This window comes from Canis lupus, chromosome 1 (assembly GCF_048164855.1).
Source record: "Canis lupus baileyi chromosome 1, mCanLup2.hap1, whole genome shotgun sequence".
Classification (NCBI taxonomy): domain Eukaryota; kingdom Metazoa; phylum Chordata; class Mammalia; order Carnivora; family Canidae; genus Canis; species Canis lupus.
Genome location: NC_132838.1, coordinates 29,436,497 through 29,457,694, shown reverse-complemented (window position 1 = coordinate 29,457,694; position 21,198 = coordinate 29,436,497). Strand labels below are relative to the sequence as shown.

General features: G+C 35.4%; 1 protein-coding gene across 2 annotated transcripts in view; it reads right to left on the bottom strand.

The window, feature by feature from the left end:
- PDE7B (phosphodiesterase 7B) overlaps positions 1-21,198 on the bottom strand; it is a 317,742-nt gene that overhangs the window by 200,110 nt on the left and 96,434 nt on the right. The window contains exon 2 of one of the 2 annotated variants that reach the window (XM_072824842.1): positions 15,186-15,246. In XM_072824842.1, the coding sequence (XP_072680943.1) occupies positions 15,186-15,246 (61 nt within the window). Of the gene's footprint in view, positions 1-15,185; positions 15,268-21,198 lie in introns of those variants that run through there. The other variant, XM_072824851.1, reaches the window with a different exon arrangement.

Sequence of the window (21,198 nt, the reverse complement as noted above, 5' to 3'; positions counted from 1 at the left end):
TTTTGGGTCCCAGTTGAGAAGAAAGGAATGAAATGCAGACCTTGAACTTGGAAAGGAGTATTGTCTCCTGTTTGCTTTTTTTGCAAAAAAAAAGTTACAAATTCTCCTGGCATAATTAAGTAAGGCCTGGTAACGCCTTAAGAGGGTGTCTGAGACAGAGGCAGAGGCAGGCCGACTCTGTATGCATGCTACAATTCTGAGAACCTAAGGAATTCACACAGGGTTTTGTTCCATATTGTTTCATAGCATTTGTACAATGAGCCCTCTCCCATCCCTGGTGCAACAGACTTTGCGCATGTTTGTTCTGGAAGGCTTCCATTTGCTGTGGAACCACAAACCTCAGTTCCTTGACTTTCATATTGTTTTGTAACTTCTGTGCTATTTCATGGGCTTTTAGCTATGACACAAGGCAGAGGATTGCTGGGATTACATGCACTCTGCAAACGGAATGGCTGACCTCGGAAAGTCCATTTGTTTTGGGGGAAATTGACTTTGTGAGAGAGAATTTAATAAAAGCCACAACTTCTCCCCAAGATGTAGCAACCAAACTACTGGTTACCTCAAGGCACAGTTCATATTACCAACACCTCCCCCATCTAGGTCCCCATTTCACCACTAGAATAAGTTCTTAAAGTTCTGACACTTGTCAGGTATAGGTTTTAGTAAAGTAAAAAAACTATAAGAAACAAGCTTTGTACCTTTAGAAATCAGAAAAACAACCTAAAATCTCTCTTATTATAAAACCAATAATTACCTATTGCTGAACACTTAGAAAATATAGAGGAATTTAGAAAAAGGAGATAAAGATCATATGTAATCCGACCATCCACGAAGCTGAAAGCATCTTGAATACTGGGAAATTATAATCCTCTCATTCCTCTCGGTTGTAATATTGGCTTAAGGTTGCTTTTCTAGCTCTGTCTGGAAATACCCAAATTAAGAGAAATTGGTAAAAAGGGAAAATGAAAATATTTTGCTGCTTTATTCATAAAACAAGTGTGAATAAAATCCACGAAACAACATGTGACAGGTAAGTTTAGAATCACTCTGCTGTGTGATTTTATAGGATCACTCTGCTAGTGACTAGACCATTGATTTATCAGAATTAGATACCTTAACTGTAATTTTCATATTATAACCTCATAACTATAACCTCAAAACTGGTTAATTTTGTATTTTGTAGTAAAAGAAAAAAATGGAAATTCATTATCTCAGCACAAAAGAATTTTTATTTAGGAACCAGGGTTTGAAACCCTGGGTGAGAAACACTTATTAGGATCATTTGTGGGACAGTTATTTCCAAGTGTTCAATGAAAAATAACTACTAGTTTGGTTTATGCAACAAACTCCAACCCTTTAATATTAGCCAATTAAGTATACATGTTTTACTAATACCATTATAAACTTGATGTTTGTTTATGTAAACGACACATGATCTCATTAGAGGTTATTGCATGCAATGTTGTTTGTATGGAGTTGAACGATGAATTGGGCATTCTAACTTTTACTCAGAGATAATTATCAAGTGTTCAATTATTTACTGGACTTTCATACATGGGGGAGGGTCAATTGGTACAGCCACTTTAGAAAACAATTTAGCAGAATGAATGTGTTTGAACACATACACATCCTATTTCCCAACAGTTGTGATTCTAGATAAATACTTAAGAGAAGATGTGTGTATTTGTACACAAAAAGACTTACAAGAGCATTCATAGCAGTTTTATTTTTAACACTCCGAAACTAGAGATTATTTGTAACAATTCAAAACTAGGTAAATGTTCCTTACCACTAGAAGAAAGAAAGAAAGAAAGAAAGAAAGAAAGAAAGAAAGAAAGAAAGAAAGAAAGGAAAGAAAGAAAGAAAGAAAGAAAGAAAGAAAGAAAGAAAGAAAGAAAGAAAGAAAGAAAGAAAGAAAGAATACTCTATAGTAATGGTCAGCAGTCTTTTTTTGTAAAATGATAAGTTTGGGGAGTCATATGGTCTCTATTACAATTATTCAACTCTGCCAATGTAGTGTGGAGATAACGATAAGCAATATAGAAATTAATGGGCATATGTATGTTCTGATAAAACTTTATTTACACAAACAGATGAAAGGCCACATTTAGCCCCTGGGCTATAATTTGTGGATATCTGCTCCACAGTGAAATAAATAAGAAAAGAATGAACTGTAGCTTTGTGAAACAACAGGGATGAATCTCATAGACAATGTTGACTTAAAGAAGATAGATTGAAAATAGAAAATGCTCTTTGATTCTATTTATATAAATTTCCAAATTAGGAGATGGTGATAGAAGTCAATGAGCCAGTATGGAATTTTGGGGAGGTAATGTGTTGGAGGAGGTATGAGAGAAACTATATCGATTTGTGTGGTTTCACATGGATATATTAACTTTGTAAGAATTCATTGAATTATACACTTAAAAACTGGCTACTTCTCAGAATTTAAATTGTACTTCAGTAAAAAAGTAAAAAAATTCTTCTATCTAAATAAACTAATAACTAAATAGACTAATAGTAGGAGAATTAGAAGGGTCAATAAATATGTGAGCTATAATTTCAACTGTTGGGGAATATCAGGTTACTCATAAATATAATTAGACACATGTACACATATTAGTTTATGTTTAACTAATGTTAAATATATTAACTGAAAATTTGCTCTTTCAAAGATGCTAACATTTGAATCCAATTTTCCAAGATACTTTCCCTTCAGGAAAGTAAAGAAAATAGACATGCACAGTCACACAGTTTTGTGTTTTGTTTTGTTTTTTTTTTTTAATCGACTATGCTTCCATTTTCAGCAGTACAATTGCTATAGAGGGAAAATCCTTTATTTATTGGAATGGCCTAAAAATTTACACTGTTCTGTGTGGTCACACATCTGAAATCTGACTCTGAACTTCTAGAGGTCAGGCAGGTGGATTAGGCAGTTTTCTATTTGACCATCAAAGCTGTTTCCAACTTTAAAGTCCTATGAAAGCAACATCTGAAAGAACTAAATCCTTTCAAATTTTGAGAGATTTGCTTAAGACTCTGAGATAAATAAGTTCTAAAAGTCTGCTAGTTATCCAAATCACAATCATGTTACCCAGAGTCGTCTTGGCATTTTATTAGTCAACCATTTTATAAACGAGATCCCTGACAGAAGACTTTCACTGACAGAGAAATTGAAATAGCAGATAGGATAAGATATCACACAGGCTACCTAGTGGAGTTAATTATTATTAACAAACCTATAAAGGATGTAGTAATTAAGGAATAAGATGCTAAACTTTTCCTAAGAAATGTGGAAAATGTATTTTTGAATTCAATATGTACTTACACAATGTTCAATTACATTTCCCAAAGATTTGATTGTCTAAAAGAGGTTAGAAATATTGTAATGCATTTTCTTGACATTGCAATACACACTTTAGAAAACAGATTGGCAATGATAACTCTTTTCATCAATTACTACACATATTGCAAAAATTCTTAATTTGTGGTATATGATTATCACTGAACAACATAAATACTGTTGTTCACCAGTATTATGGCATTCCACATCCTATTAGCATTTCTGACTTAATTCTTTTATATTTAGGAATGTGAGGGCTGTTTTCAGAATGAAATCTCCAATTTTCTACTGTGCCACATGGGATGAGAGCCCTCAGACTAGAATTTAGGCCAAGATAAGCATATAATGTTACTATCTCATTAAGTTATAAGTCACAAATTTTTAAAATATTTACTGTAAACCAAATGTACTAAAATCATTTGTGTTTGACTACCTTAAAATAGGAAAAAGCAAATTTTTTGCATTTGCTTATTGTTACATAAAAACTACTTTTAGATTTGTCTTTAAAATCAGTGATTTTGGTAGTGCCTAAACTAGCTTCACAAAAGTTAAAAATTTTCATTAATCTGTCAGATGTGAAACTTTGGGGCTTATGCAAACTGAACTTTCTAGACCAGTTAGCCACCTCTTTGGAATAGATCTCCTGGAAAGTTAATAAAATATCTTTTGGTATTATTTCTTCTCAACAAAGAAATGATGCAGTGCAAACAGGCAATTGATACAATGGGAACAAGTATTTATTTTTTTTCATTATTTTTCTGTACTGAGAGTTCCTTCGGCAGCACATACATTTTTTTCATTATTTTAAGATTATCTTTTTGTGTATTTTTTAATAATCACTTTGTCTCAGTCTTTGAAAATTTTTCTGTTTTGTGCATGTTTATTACTTATGCACATTAGAAAAGATTATAAACTTATAGCTAGCAAGGAAGGTGGTTTGAGATTGACGGTTTAGGACCTTGAATAACAAGTCTACATGAATAATTTGTTTAGAAAGATATAAATTCACAATGAAATACAATTAAAATCAGTATTCCTTTCAATAAGAATTCCAACATAATTTTGAGGTCAAACTGAAATGATGCTCTCTCTGGAACATTGTAAAAATATGTCTGATGTATACAAGGATCCCTAGGTGAGCTCATTCTGAGAGCAAAGCCTTGAATAAAAATTTTAATCAAGGGAAACCAACCAGTGGAGGAGTGCCTGAAGAGGCCAGAGGTGGGCCCAGCTCAGGAGACAATAGTACTTTCAGAGCTCAAATGACTTAGCATCTCTGGTCTCCTTGACTATTGGGAGGTGGATGTGAGGTCATCTCTTTTTAGGCCGAGACAGCTCTGAAAAGAGCCTCCTTAAAGCACCATGCGATGGGAAGACATAGCTCACAGTTCCTCCCTTTATCATCAGAAATATTCAGCTTCTTCCTCTACTTGCTCTTTCTCCTCTGAATCAAGACATTCTCAAATCATTCTCATCTTAAGAACTCTTCTCAGGTGCAGTCATTATTCTCAACTTCCATTCTCAGACAAATTTCCTGACAGATTAGTGCCCCTCCTTGGTTCTCTGCTCATTGACTCCATACCACCACCTACCTCACCTTTGACCTTCTACTAGTTATATTCTTGCTGACACTACCTTGAGGTTGTTAAGTCACATGAATGCCTTTTAAGCTTGTTCTCATTTGACTTCTACTGTACTTCACATTATCATGATCTTCCTTTTGAAACTCTTTCCTCATGACTAAAACAATGCCATTCTCACTTGTTTTCCGTCTCTCTGCCCACTCCTTAACTTCCAACCTATTTAAGCTTCTTGAGATTCCTTTTGATCCTATCCTGCTCAACCCTTCAGTGTGTTGCTTCCAAGCATTCTGAGGTGCACCTCCATCTTCCTTTTCACCTTTCCCTGGTGGCATCACCACTGATACATTGTCACCAATTCCTTCCCTCAGATCACTGTTCTGAGCTTGACACTCCACTATATCTGAGAGTTCCTTCAGCATCTCAGATTTGCTCTTCCAAAATTTAACTCATCATTTCTCCTGGTTGCAAATCTGATTTTCTTGTACTGCCCACTGGGGAAGGTTGTCCGGGAGTGGGTGAAATAGCACCTCTATTTAACTACATTTCCTAAATCCATTCTAAAGTTCTATCAGTCCCTTTCAAAGTCTCCTGAATTTTGTGTCAGCCCTCCTCATTGATGTTGTCTCAGTTTGGGTAGGACTCATCATTTTTCACCAGATTATTACTGCGATTTCTTAAACTGGCCTCTCTTTTTCCAGTCTTGTCCTCCTCCAGGGCATTCCCTAGCTAACCCAGGGATCCACCTGAAACATGTGTCTCACACTGCAGCTCCTTGGCTTGAACATCCTTAAATGGTTGTTTGTCCTGTTATAAGGTCCTCTAAATCTGCCTCACCTTCCTTTCCACCTTGATTATTTTATCATTTCTTTCCTCTGACTCTATTCTTTGGGGATAATGACTTAGAGTTTCTCTATTTGGTCTTATTAAGCACACCGGCTGCTCCTTCTGCCTAGACATGCCAATGTCATTTCCAGCAGCCTGCTCCTTCCCAGCCTCACAGGGCTGTCTGCTTCTTCTCTTTGATACTCACTTCCTTATCTCCTCTCGCATTAGCCATTCTGACATGACTCCCTCCCTCCCCTTCCACTAGACCCTGGCCCATCCTTTTTATGGTTTACCACCCTATATTGTTCTGTCTATGTAGTCCTCTGTGCCCCCCTAGATTGGAAGCTTCCTGAGGGCAGGCACCAGAACTTCAATATCTTCACATCCCTATGATGGCACATCATAGGGATCTATAAATATTTGTTGATTGAACATTTTTTGAAGTGTAGCTTTGGATGAAGGATCTCTGCTTTCAGAGAGAAAATGAAACTAATACAAGACTGACACTTCTATCTCTTGGGCGTTTGATAACTTCAGTTCTGGTATGCCCTTTGCTTGCATTGTTATTCTTAGCTAGCTCTTATCTGAGCTGTGGCTCCCAGCTGCATTCAGAAGTGTGGTCTTTTGTTGCTGTGGAGATGCCGCATCATTCTGCAGGAGGCAGCCATGAAACTAGTAGACTTATTTTTCTTAGGCAAGGCAATAATGACTTCCAAATAAAAAATGTAAAAGTCAGTAAGATGATGTAGAAAAACTTTTAAATCATAAACCTCAGGGTAAAATAATTTTCTGTATATTCCTCTAAACATAGAGTAGACAAAATAATGGGCCTCCTCCTGTTTTCTCAACACAATGTTCCATCTGCAGAGGAATAAACTGTCATGATAAGGATTCTAACTTGCTCATTAAATCAACTCTCAGAGTACCCCAGGGGAGGGCTGAGCATGTGGAGGGCTTAAGAAATATTTGTTGATCACCTGATCCTTAGGCTAGGTTCTAACTGCCTGTTTTAGGAGAACTACATATTTATCATCCTGTAACCTAGAGGACTATGCTTGGGAAACTGCCAGTTAGTCCTGTAGGAGCTGACCTGTCACTCAGCTGAGGGAGCAGACGGTTTTACATGCTACACCAATCAGTTTTTGATACATCTGGGCTGCACTCTGCAGATGGTAATACTGCTCTCACAAATCCATTCAGCAAATATTGGGTTCCTATTACAGGCTAGGTGGCCAGACACCGTTCTAGATGTTGGACACTCAGCAGTGAATAAAGCTAAGTCCTTGTTCTCATGATATTCATATTCTGCATGGTAGGGCGATGCTAGAGCGCAGCAATTAATAAACAGAGAAATGTAAAATACGACATTTGGTAATAAGTGCAATGAAGAGTAAAACCAGGTAGACCTGAGTAAGTGATGGGGATAATGACCCCACTGCTTTCTAAGGGAAATATCCAGGTCTCAATTTCCTCTCTTTTGAAAGGTAGAAAACCATCAACTAACAGACATACAGGAAAAGGGAATTGATTTGTCCATATGATATGAATGAAGTGCTTTGCAAGTGTAAAGTTAATTTAAATTCCTGAGGCATTTTAATCTTCATAAATCAAAGTTAAGCAACTAGAAGCTTTTGTTTTTAAACATAGGCCTTCACTTTTAAGATCAAGTACACATAAAATAGCTCTTACAATAAACTTTCTTTAATAACCTACGAGAATAATATGCTTATTTCTAGATTGCAAATATGCATTTGAAAATATCTATTCAGGGATCCCTGGGTGGCGCAGTGGTTTGGCGCTTGCCTTTGGCCCAGGGCGTGATCCTGGAGACCTGGGATCGAACCCCATGTCGGGCTCCTGGTGCATGGAGCCTGCTTCTCCCTCTGCCTATGTCTCTGCCTCTCTCTCTCTCTCTCTGTGACTATCATAAATAAATAAATAAATAAATAAATAAATAAATAAATAAATAAATATTCACTTGAGCAAAATTGAGATAGTTTAAAGATTTATTTATTTGAGAGAAAGAGAAAGCATGAGCAGGAGAAGCAGAGTGTGGGAGTCTGCTTGACTCCCATGGGGCTGGTGACACAGGGCTCTATCTCATGACCCTGAGATCATGACCTGAGTGGAAACCAAGAGTGGGAAGCTTAACTGATTAAGCCACAAAGACACTGCCAAATTGAGATAGTTTAATATTTGCAATATATCAAAGCTGCCAGTTTGCATATATGAAGTACTACTAATATCAGATGAGATGGAAGTACTTAGAACAAATAAATTATTCGTGTTTAATACAAATAATACTTATATTTCTACTACTTCTAAAAGTTTACAGAGTGCTTTAATATTTCTGTTATTTGATCTTCAACAAATCTGATAAGGTATATAATAATATTATTATTATTTATTATTCCTTTCTAGGGAAGAGTAAACTGTAGTTTACAACCCTTAAGTGACTTGCCTATTGCCACAGAGTTTTTAGCTGGTACCAAATCTTTAAACACTCTGATCTTTCTACTATACCACAGTGGCTCAATTTGATATCAAATATTATTTTGCTCTAAAACAGATTGTGTATTAATTTTAAGAAAAAATTTATGGACCTCAAAATTGTCTACCTACAAAAATCATAGGCTGATGCTAGTGACAAAAGCAAACTTTTAAGATAAAAAACTTTCCATTTTATTAGATGACAAAGTTCCAAAAAGTGAAAAAATATCAATTTTCTCTAGTATAAAAGATGGCAATGCTGTTTTACTTCTTAAATAAGATACTATGATTTAATATCAAATGGAAAAGATTAAATTAACATATTTTAAAAATATCAAACCTAGAATTCAGGTCATCAGGTTCAAATCTATGTTCAGTTAAAATTATTTAATTTCACAGGGATCCAGTGAATGGCTGTACTTAACAACTACCTAGTAGAAATTTGTTTATAGAGTATTCCATAAAATTTTATAACTAAAGAAGCACTCTCTAAATAAAAGACCAGAAGTCTTTCTTATCTGATACTACAGCTCTTTCCAGAGCCAATGACAGCAGTAAACTATCCACAGTAAGGCCTCGAATTCCTTTTCAATTTATCTTTTCATCATCTTTGTGGCCTGAACACTTCCTGCTCCCTCCTATTCCCTAGCTTTCTTTTATCTGAGCTTTTGAATATGGCCTTGCATTCACCTACAATGCTGTCATTTTCTCAGCATATCTAAATCTCTGTATATTTAAATCTATGTGTCTTCATATCCCAACGGTATGTACCCTCCTCATCTTCTGAAGTCCCCAAATGCTTCATTTTTACTATTACTATTTTTTTTTTTTTTTTTTGTATCATGTGTCCTTTCAAGCTGATGCTGCAGATTTGGGTGTTCAGGGTTTGGAACTCCTCCTGGACTGTAAACCCTCTGAAGGCCAGACCCAAGTCCCATTGGCTGTACATTTCTAGTGCCCAGTACGATACCTTGCATATAATAGGTAGTCAATGAATATCTGTTGAATGAGTATTGAATGAATGCCTTTGAGCAACCACATAGTTTTGAAGAATATATTCGATACTCTATTTTTTAAAAGATTTTATTTATTTATTCATGAGAGACACACAGAGAGAAGCAGAGACATAGGCAGAGGGAGAAGCAGGCTCCCTGTGGGAAGCCTGATGTGGGACTCGATCCCAGGACCAGGGATCACATCCTGAGCCAAAGGCAGATGCCACTGAGCCACCCAGGCTTCCCTGTATTTGATACTTTAAACAATTGTTCTCACATTTATATAATGTTTCAGCTTTTCAGTTGCTTTTCTAAACATCTTAGTGTCATCAATAGATAATTTATTTGTTTTTTATTGTCATCAATTTATTTTCAATTGTTTATTATTTATTTACCAATTTATTGATGCATAAACAATGTTTAGAACATTACAGGAGGTAATGTCTCCTCATGGAACATTTTATTCAATCACCTGAATAACCCCTCGACTAGGAAAAACAGATGTTTTTATTTCTACTTTGCAGAAAAACTATAAATTAAAGCCTAAAAGACAAAACATTTTCTATGTGTACATAGTTAATTTTTTAGTGGGACTAGAAAGCAAGTCTCTCTATGCTTATGTCAAATGATAATATAACATTGATTTTATGGTATTTTATTGCTTTGAAGCTGGCAACTTCTTTAATTGATTTATAATAAACTTCAACCAAAAAGCCTGACAATATGAACACCCTTTTCTAAGCTATGGTGGGTAAAAAAGTGCATATTTTATGTTCAGATGATAAGACACCAATTAGCATGAAAAAAAAAGCATGTAAGAAAAGCAAGATCACTGAAAATTTCAAACTGTAAAATTAAACCTTGATAAAAAGGTTGGAAAAATTGAGCCAACAAAAAACCCTTAAGTTACAGATTAAAGGAAATACAAATCAAAACCACTATGAGATATTACCTTATGCTTGTCAGAATAGCTAAAATAAAAAAGACAAGCAATAACAAGTGTTGGCGAGGATGTGGAGAAAAAGGAACTCTCATGCACTGTTGGTGGGAATGTAAACTGGTGCAGCCACTGTGGAAAACAGTAGGAAGGTTTCTCAAAAAATTAAAAATAGAAATACCGTATGATCCCATAATTCCACTACTGGGTATTTACCCAAAGAAAATGAAAACACTAATTAAAAAAGATTTATTGCAGCATTATTTACAATAGCCAAGATATGGAAGCAACTTAAGTGTCCATCCATAGGTGAATGGATAAGGAAGATGTGGTGTACATACATACTCATGCACTATTACTCAGCCACAAAAAAGAATGAATTTGTGCCGTTTGCAGCAATGTGGCTGAACCTAGAGGTTATTAGACTAAGTAAGTCAGATTGAGAAAGACACCATATGATTTCCACTCAGATGTGGAATCTAAAAAACAAAACAAATGAATAAAAAGACAAACAAAAAGCAGAATCAGGCCTATAAATACAGAGAACAAACTGATGGTTGCCAGAGGGGCGGGGTGGAGGGATAGATAAAATGGGCATAAAGACATCCAATTATGGAATGAATGTCACAAGAATAAAAGGCACTAGGGAAAACAGTCAGTGATATTGTAATGATGATATATGATGGCAGATGGTAGCTACACTTGTGGTGAGCAGAGCATAATGTATAGAGAAGTTGAATCATTGTGTTATACACCTGAAATGAATGTAACATTGTGTGTCAGAATACTCAAATAAAATAATTTAAAAATATTAGAACCACTCCCCACCCCAAAGACAACAAATTAAGACTACTTGGCTATTTAAGAGAATCTCCCTCTAAGAATAAGGAGGAAGAAGTAGTTATAAGAGGCATCAAGTCTGATGGGGAATTCTTTTTTGAAAGTTTCTTTTCCCAAGATTTATCATTTCATGGAATGAAGTTAGCAAGTGGACTAAGAAGTGATTCAACATTGCTTATTTTATGTAATTTTAAAAAAACCACTTGGCTCTTTGTGAATCAGTTTAATTGGTTATATTTAAAATGTAAAATCCTTTTAGTAACTCACCATACTTTATACATTACTTGAGCAATGAAAGCTAAATTCTCTTCCACTCCCTTTTCCCTTTGGTATCAGTTCATTATACTTAATTAAGGTACAAGTCTTGCTATATACCCTTTGATATAGTTATATGAGCTTCTGAGGTCAGTTTGTGCTTAAGAGAAATCTTATGGCTACACTTAAAAAAAAAGGAGGAACATGGGGATGTTGGAGTTTTACACATGCCCTATGGACGAAGGAATAAAAAAAGCAACATTTATTACAATTTGGTGCTTTACTCAATTGCTCACTTTTGCCCTCTCTGAGGGAATTCTAAGGAATGAATACTTAATAGTGTAGCCACCCTTGCAGTGCATCTTTATTTACTTTAATATCCAACACAAACCATTCCCCTGAAACCAGAAATGATTCCCTGTAAGACCTATACATGACAGAAGTTTGCTCCCACTTAACACTGCATTGAATTCGTATTTCAGAGTAACTCAAGGTGAATTTTACACTTATGTCTCATTTAATGTAATGAGCCAGAAGCATAACCTTGGGTGAGGATGGCTTAGGTATGGAAGTCAGGAGCTACACACCTTAACACATATACTCAAAATATTTTTCATAATGATCTGGGGACATGCCAGTAGGAGAGAAGAGAATGGCAAATGGTGTCCCTGGCTAATGTGTGGAAACCAGAGCACAGCTGGGAGCTGGACAGACACCCCAGACATGGTATGTGAGTGGGAAAAGAGGGGAATCTTGGGTGTTAAAGTGAGCTTCAAACTTCACCATTTAAAACCGCGGAGGTCTCAGGTTGGCCTTCCTTAGGTATTGCAGTTAAAAAGACCAGAAGTAAAAGTTTGGAAATGTTTGGTTTGGTTTTCTTGTTTGGAAATGTTGATTTATTCACAAAAATGTTATAACATTACCTGCAAAAATACTAACTATGATCATACTTGGCAACACTTAGAAAACTTAATATTCCCTTAATATCAGAGTATATCCTTTGCTGTTGGAAATATACTGTTTTCTCAAGAAATGCTTTAGGAGGTCATAATGCATGATCGCAGGTTCCTCTCAAAGGAAGCAACAAATACTTCAGACAATGGTGAAGAGCTGTTTTGTTGTATGAATATAAATGTCTTTTCCTGATGAAATATAATATATGGTCTCATTTACAGTGAGTTACAGGTTCATAACTTGATTTTCTCTTGTTTTAAGGGAATAAACCATTTGACTTCACTTCTTTTCTTATTGTCTTGCCAGTATTGATATGAAATGGTGGCCTCTGGGCTTCAGGTGGACATCTGAAGGTGGGTGGCTCCATGTGTACTGGTATCCATAATACTTTAACAATTTCATTTTGGTGCTGTCTTTCTTTCTTTCTTTTTATTTTATTTTATTTTATTTTATTTTATTTTATTTTATTTTATTATTTTTGGTTTTTTTTTTTTTGGTGCTGTCTTTCATCTAAGATTTCAAAGGACTTTGTAAACATTTCAATTAAATTTTGAAGCAATCCTCTTAAAAAGATAAGTAGGAAAAAAGTCTAAGCCTTCTTAGTTGTAAGCTCCTTGAGGGCACAATTTTCACTATGTGAAATAGTGAATAAATCAAGCTCTCTAGGCATGGTATTTTTTTTGACACCACATAAATAAATACCTACCATCTATTTTAAAGGTAAAATGCACAAGTGTTCTTCCAGTTTGTCTACTTTCCCTGTGTTCTCAAATTAATAAAAACTTCCATTCTCACAATTACTTTTTATTATTTAGTTCTACAACACAATAGAAATCTAATAAACTAATGAAATCTACAAGCTTAATAATATACTCTATTGTCAAGGATATTCATATTTTGCAAGAGAGATCATGCTTTAATTTGCTTAGAATAAATCATCTAATTATGTAAGGTGTTTAGGTTCGACTCCACCTGTCATATATTCAAGTGCTCAATTAATTATAATTGTTATGACAGTAAGAGTAATACAGAACTGATTAATAAAATATGCTTTTAATATTTGAATATTGCTTAATCAGGCAGATTTACTGCAGATGCATTTTGTGGACAGGAATGTGATCTGGCAGCTATATAAACAATTCTATATAATCTAGAAGAGATGAGAAGATGATTGGCTTTACTTTAAGGGAAGACAAGTCTATAGGCAGTAGTAGACAATCTGCTGCTGTCCTTGTCCTAGCTATAAACTAAACAAGTAACTCATAGGGGAACCAGTACAAAGGAAAATTCATGCAAAATAGATGATGTGCTCATGTGCTTAAAATCATTATGAGTTAAAAAAATTGATTGAAATGACTAGGTTATGTAGAAGCTATAATCATATAGTATTTTAATAGTATTAAGGTACCCTGTTTGACCATTTACCTCAATTTTATTATCTAAAAAATGAGGATAATAATGGTACCAACTGCATCTTATTATTACAAAAATTAAATGAGTTAACTGATGAATAGATTTGATGTGGTGGTGAGATGTCTTCCCAAACCTAATGTTGGACATAATGTGGCTGGACAAATGAATATTTTCTGCTTATATATCATCAATTTCATCAGCATTTTTGAGCCATTTTCATGCTTAATGGATACGAATACTGAATATTGGAAATGGTTGTATGGATACTATGCTATGTTCATTGTTACACACTTCCAGTAAGATACTAATTTTCCAAAGGATATGTTACTGTTTAGCCACCACCTTAATTGGCGAATTAAGAATGAAAACATAAGAAGTGCAACAAAGAGATTTTAAACACTAGTACAAGGAAATGAAGAACATCAGGAGGTTGGGAAAATATGGTATCTGTTTTTATTTGTTGGTTTTTTGCTTTTGTGTTTTTCGTTGTTTTTCAAGCCATGAGCAATCTTCGGTTACTATTAACCAATTATCTCCGATTACACATTACCAAGACCTTCCCATACCTCTATCTTGATGACTGCTTTTGAATCATCTCATCAATAATGTAGGCTGCCAACATACGAGTTAGCCAGAGAAAATGGAAGAAGCTAGAATGAATCTTTTTGTTCTTTGCTAATGAGACTGTTCAAGCTTGGAACGGACAAGGGTATTTTGGTGAAAGTCATATTGAAGGATTATTTTTATTTATCCAAGCTACTGTTTTATTCTATTTTAATAATTAACTGAAAGCTTATTGGACATAACTTAGTGATTTAAATAAGATCTAAATATTGTACCTAAAACTTTACTGTTTAAAAACACTCATGTCATGATTTGGACAATTTTTCACTTTGAGGTGAAGTACATCACTTATATTCTCTGTACTTGTTTTCTAAGCTATAAAATGAGGAAAATCATATTAACTTCATTTCTAAACAGAATATTATATATTAAAGAGTTTGTAAAAGGCATTGATGATACATAATCCTACAAGAACAAATGATTTTTCATTACAATGTTGCAATTTTGTTACAAATGCAATGTGAGTAATTGTGCTAACTATAAATTAGTTCGTGTGTATATTTCTCCCATGCACTGTGAGAGTTTGGTGCTATGATGTAAATACTTAATAGTTTACTTACCTAACTTATCATTTCTTTTTTTTTTAACTTATCATTTCTAGTTTAGGAATTACAGTGCAATTCTTACTTTTTCATCACATTTGCCTCAATACAAAGCACCCAATTCTATGTATGCTGACGACTCGAGAATAATTCTGACAGACTTAGAAGCATGGTTCCTGACTTTCTGACAGTTAATAAAATCAAAATCTCTTTTTATCTTCAAGTGTTCCACATATGAATGTATTATACCTGTCTATACATCTAAAAAAAAGCCTATATGCCTCTGCAATATGCAACAAGAGACTGTCAGGAAGGCAACAGAACAACAGAAAGTCCACATTACATCAATATACTTAACATATCTAAAATGAGAAGCCTTCTTACCTAGCATGCAAACACATTTGACATTCTGATCAGGGTTTTCAAACAAGATTTCGCCACACCTCTGAAAGAGAGAGAAAGTCATAGTTACTTTAAGATTTTATATCAGTGTTCCCAAGGTAATGTGTCTATGCAACCAGACATCACCATAACTTCAGTCTACTTTTCATGTTTTGCTTGGTTGAGTCTAAGGATTCATGTCATGAGTAGAGACTTTCCTGGTAGTAAAATATTTGGGAAGTAAGTTGGGATAGATTGTTCCTTCATGCCGCATGCCTCTCTCTACCTGGGACCTATTTTGTGTGCTCTTCTGAGGAGTCGTAGCCAGACATGCATTGGGTGTCTGATGTTTTTCTTTCAGTAGGAGATCTGTAATCTTTAGATCTAATAATCTGAGGTCAATCATTCTCAAAATTGGTCCTTATTCAGACTGAAATTATTCTAAACTACCCACTCTGCAATCAAACACAGGCATTGTAAGCACAAAACTAGGTGGCCTATAATGAACTCTCTAAACCTGAAGGAAACAAATAAGAAAATGAAAAAGTGGCCCTCTTTATGCTCTTCCTGAACTCACAGACTCATGGAAATAGCAACTTTCTTATCTATATCTCAGTTTTAACTTGCTTGGTAAAAGTTTTGTGCAAGGTAAACTCTGGAGATAACAATCAGCTATTAAGAAAGGACTACATATCTGTATATGACTGACAAATGGTTAGTACCTGAATATATATAAATAAATCCTCCAAAATCAAAAAGAAAATAGCAAATAACCCATTAGAAAAATGGATCAAGGAACAAGCAATGCATGGAAGGGGGGATCTTAATGGTCAACAAACACAGAGAATAAATTCAACCACACTAATAACCAAGAACCAGCAAATTAAAGATAAAATGAGGTCTATTTTGAATTCATCTCTGTGGCAAAACTTAGGAGTCTGTGAAGAACAACTGTTATAAAAAATGTAGGGAAAAGAGTACTCTCACATACTGGAGGTTGGAATATAAAATAATAGAATCACTTTGTAGAAAAAATTTGCAAAATCTAGTAAAGTTGAAATGTGCACATCCTCTGACATAGCAAGTCATCTTCTAGACTGATGACTGGAGAAATTTACTCAAATAATTTAACATCCAGCTACAAAACAGATAAATATATTATCCATACACTAGAGTTACACAGTAGTTAAAATGAATGAATTAGTGTTATGCATACTTTAAAAACATAAATTATATATGTGTAACATGTACATGTAAATATAAAATAATCAAATTATGAAATTTGTAGTGTTCAAATCATGCAAATACATATAATTTTCAAATCATATAAAACATAAAAACTGTCTCCATTTTTAAAAAAATTTTATTTATTCATGAGAAACACACACACAGAGAGAGAGAGAGAGAGAGGCAGAGACACAGGCAGAGGGAGAAGCAGGCTCCATGCAGGGAGCCTGATGTGGGACTCGATCCCAGGTCTCTAGGATCACACCCTGGGCCGAAGGCAGCGCTAAACTGTTGGGCCACCCAGGCTGCCCAAAACTGTCTCCATTTTATATGGAGTTGAAGATATCTAAAAATAGTACATATTATTTGTAGATATATTAATTTATAGAAAAAGCATAAAAATAGTCAATGAATAATAAACATCAAATTCAAAGTAGGGGGACAATGCACAGGGAATGTAAGTCATCACTCATAATTATGAAATCTTATGGTACAAAGAAGGGCAGGTTAAGAGGGGAAAGGACAATTTGATCACATACATTCAAGCCAATCCATTTTCTGGAATGACCTATGTCATGCACAGAGATGGACATTTGGCTCAGGGCCCAGAAAGGGAAGCAAGCTGCTCTAGTGAATCAAAAGAATGGAGGGCAGAGCAGGAAGGTTGGATGTGCCTGAAGTTTGCAAGAAGGCAATGAATATCAGGAGGAAAGTTTGTATCCTGAGTGTTTTTTTCCTTGGCTACTCTGCTGACCTAAATATCATGTGATATTTATCATACTATTTAATCTCTTCATGCTTCATTTCCCTGTAAGTAACATGGGGATGCTAATATATGCCACAAAGTCAGATTGGAGAGCAAATGTGAGGATTAACAACCCGTGGAGTCTGGTCTGTCTGTTCCAGTTTTGTTTGTGGTTTGGCAAAGGTTAAACTCCTTCAAATTGCTAGGATCCATTTCCGCATTACCCGGTTTTTAAGTGGTATTTTTATTACCTGAAAGAGTTAATAATTATTTTTAAAGGAAAGATTAGAGGTTTATTTTTTTAAAGATTTTATTTATTTATTCATGAGAGAGGCAGAGACATAGGCAGAAAGAGAAGCAGGCTGCATGCAGGGAGCGCAATGTGGTGCTCAGTCCTTGGACCCCGGGATCACGCCCTGGGCCCAAGGCAGGCATTCAACTGCTGAGCCACCCAGGCATCCCAAGATTAGAGGTTTCTAAAATGTTTTTAACTTCTTGGCTAAAAACGAAGTGCTAAAGAGCTCTATCAATCTGTATTGTGGGTCCTATAAGGAAACAACTCTGGAGTGCTTCTTTATCCTTTGTTTATGGCAAAGCCATACATGTTCTGGGATAAAAGAGCTTTCATTCTTTCATTACAGGAGCTGGAAGCAGATGGTTGGTGGAGGTTGCATGACTTTCCATGGCTACCCAAACCCAAGGGCAACCTTATATGTGTCCCTAAAGAGGCACATGGGTGTGATTGCAGGTGTGGGTGGTGCCATGGGGTCTTACTATCTTTTCTAGACATAAACAAATCCGAGATAAGTTTCTGTAACTCCTGAAACATGTATTCATTAATAGTATGGACAGCCTGGGCTCTTTGACCACACAAGCTAGTGACTGAGCAGCAAGATCAAGTGTGGTAGCTCTTCTGATGACCATGAGACAGTCCTCTTCTTTGTCTTTACCTCCCTGGTCATCTGGGAAATGGCTGAGGCACCTCTAACCAGTTCTTTATTTGCTCTGCTTTGAAAAGTTACCTAATGATGGTAACAGATTTTTAAGCAATGCCCAGAAAGGCATCTGATTGTTCTCAGACTTGAAAGAAACCAGATTCTTTCCAGGGCTTTTTCTCATTGATACCAGGGTTTATAGGGCCTTGGCTTCCAAGCTTATACTTGCTGTGCAACCTAGGGCAATGACCCAGTTTAAGAGATTAATTGGGTTAAGCCACAGGATCTGAGTCTCAGAAAACTTTAAGACCTTCCATGGGGGAAGATCTCGTGCCCTGTTGGGTTCTCAGGTTATGCAGCTGTCTCCTCATGGCTCTACCTGGTCATGCATGCTAGAATTTCCCATCTAAGATCTCTGATACTAGATGATCCTGACTTTGACCTGGTTCTGATCACCAGGCTTTGCCTACTTCTCAAAATCCCATTTTTCTACAGATCTCCATCTTTGCTTCTGTGCCTCATATGTATTAATATACTACTCTCCTTATTCCTGTCCATCCCTCTGAGCCAACATTGCCCCCAAACAATAGGGCATAATTATAGGAATCTCCATCCAAGTGGCTAGAACCCTGCTAGCAACAGATCATCCTGGCACATGTTCTTCTTCTATAGCACAAGAGGATTTGCTGCATGTGAACTCATGGATGTAATGCCTGTTGCCCTCAGAGACATGAAGAATCAAACCACTTTCATTGTTAGTGCTTCTAACATGCCTCATTATTATAATCCTGATGCCTTATACTTGCCAGGTCTTTAAAAAAGGCTAGCTTCTTTAGTGTACTAGCTAACATTGATTCAGACCATACTATGAACTAAGAAAGCATATCTAAGTTCTGCATATCTACTATTTTACACTTTCATTATACTCTTTGAAAGAGAGTAGAAAATTGAGGCACAGAGTACCACTCAGTACAGAGTACTCCCTTCCAGTGAGTGAGAGAATGAAAGCTTACCTAATGCTTGACTAGTATATACAGATGCTTAAATATTGGTTATTATTGGTCTCCTCATTGCCTTGGTCTAGTAGACTATGTCCATTGACAGACATCCTCTTCCCTCACTCATTAGTCACTGGCTGTTTACCTGAGTTTCAACCTATCAGAGCACAGGCTTTGTATTAGATTGATCTAAGTTCAAATCCTATTACTGCCTTCACTTCCCAATTATACTATCATGGACAATTTATTTAGTTTTGTCAAATTTTCTTTCTCATTTGTAAAACAAGGCAATCTTGTCTACATCTTATATTATTATGTTTAGTTTTAATTCATTGTAAACAAGAATGTACTAATTTAAATTACTATAGATGAGGTTGTAATACAAAAATAAAAATTAATAAATCTAACCTATTCATTAAATTATATTTTGATTCTCATATTGTTGAGGATTTAAAATGAAGAAATACTTCTAATTTAAAAAATCAGAATATTTCACAATTTGGTTGCTAATTCCTATATATTAAAATTTTTCTTTTTAAAAATTTTTTTTAAAAAGATTTATTTATTTATTTATTTATTCCTGAGAGACACACACAGAGAGGTAGAAAGATAGAGGGAGAAACAGGCTCCTCGTAGGGAGCCCAGTGTGAGACTCAATCCCCCGACCAAGATCACACCCTGAGCTGAAGGCAGATGCTCAACTGCTGAGCCACCCAGGTGTTCCTATTAAAATTTTTCTATGTTAAATCTAAAATTTTCCTGTTAGTAAGAAAAAGGTGGATGATATATAGAATATATATAATATAAATATATAAAATACTATATAATTCTTAGTATTTTTAATTAAAAAAATTAATTTCCATTAGTTAAATGTTTCTGCAAAATATAAATAAAATATATTTCTCTTAAGTAAACTATATTTTTTCATTACTTTCATAATAAAATTAGTCATGAAAAATTGATATTAAGTATAATTTTTAAAAATCACACTAAATATTCAGCAACTTCTTTTCTTAAGGGAAATTTATATCCGAAATGAAAATATTTAAATATTAATAATAGCAACTATTATACTCGAAAAAATAAAAAAACACTTGGAAAAAGATATAAAAAACATTAAAGATAATGAAATTCAAGTGGCAGCAAGCACTTCTAGCATTCTTAAATCAGTTAATATTTTTCTTGCTTCAAATAAGATTTGATACTTTTTTATTTTTCTGAATATTTCCTATCACTTGAATATATTAGTCTCTCAGCAGGCCTCCGGCAATTAATTTTTTAAAGATTTTATTTATTTGAGAGAGAGACAGAGATACAACAGAGAGCACGAGTGGGGAGCAGAGGGAGAAGCAGGCTCCCCGCTGAGCAGAGAGCCCAATGTGGGGCTTGATCCCGGCACCCTGTGATCAGGACATGAGCTGAAGGCAAATGCTTAGCCCACTGAGCCACCCAGGTGCCCCTCAATTAATCTTTTTAAGGCAAATGTCTTAATACCTTTGGATGGGAGGAAACATTAGCAAACAAAACCCAAAACAGAGCTCCTCATTGCTTGGGGTGGTTTGCCCCATTGCCAACTGAGGCAATAGCTGTTTTCAGGAGGTAGGTAATATTAAATGCTATCGGCAAATAATTAACAGGCTGTTCTTCTTTGATTATTTTCTTCTCATCATTATAGCTATTTTTTTAAGGAGAAAGGCATTTAATACTTGAAATTGGGTGGCTATAAACTCATTATAGGAGGAGCAGACTATAGGCTGGGCAACTAGAAATGAGTCTCAAAAATGCAGAATTGGCTCATGAGAAGAACTGATGGTGGGCCACAACTGGGAAAGTGGAGAAGCAAGAGGCATCATTGGAATTGTTAGCCTCAAAAGCACACCACCATGGCCATGATCCAAAGATTAGAAAGCTATTGGCATGACTGCCTTTTGATACCCATGGAGCTAGGGATTGAATGCTAGAGGCTACTGCAGAAATGCAGAAAAATCCAATATGCCCATGACTATGCTTGATAGACCATTAAAATGAAACAAAATAAAACAAAAAGAGCCCTGGCCTAGACCTATTTTGGGAAAAAAAAAGTTTCCTGAGCTGAAGAAACGCTAACCATG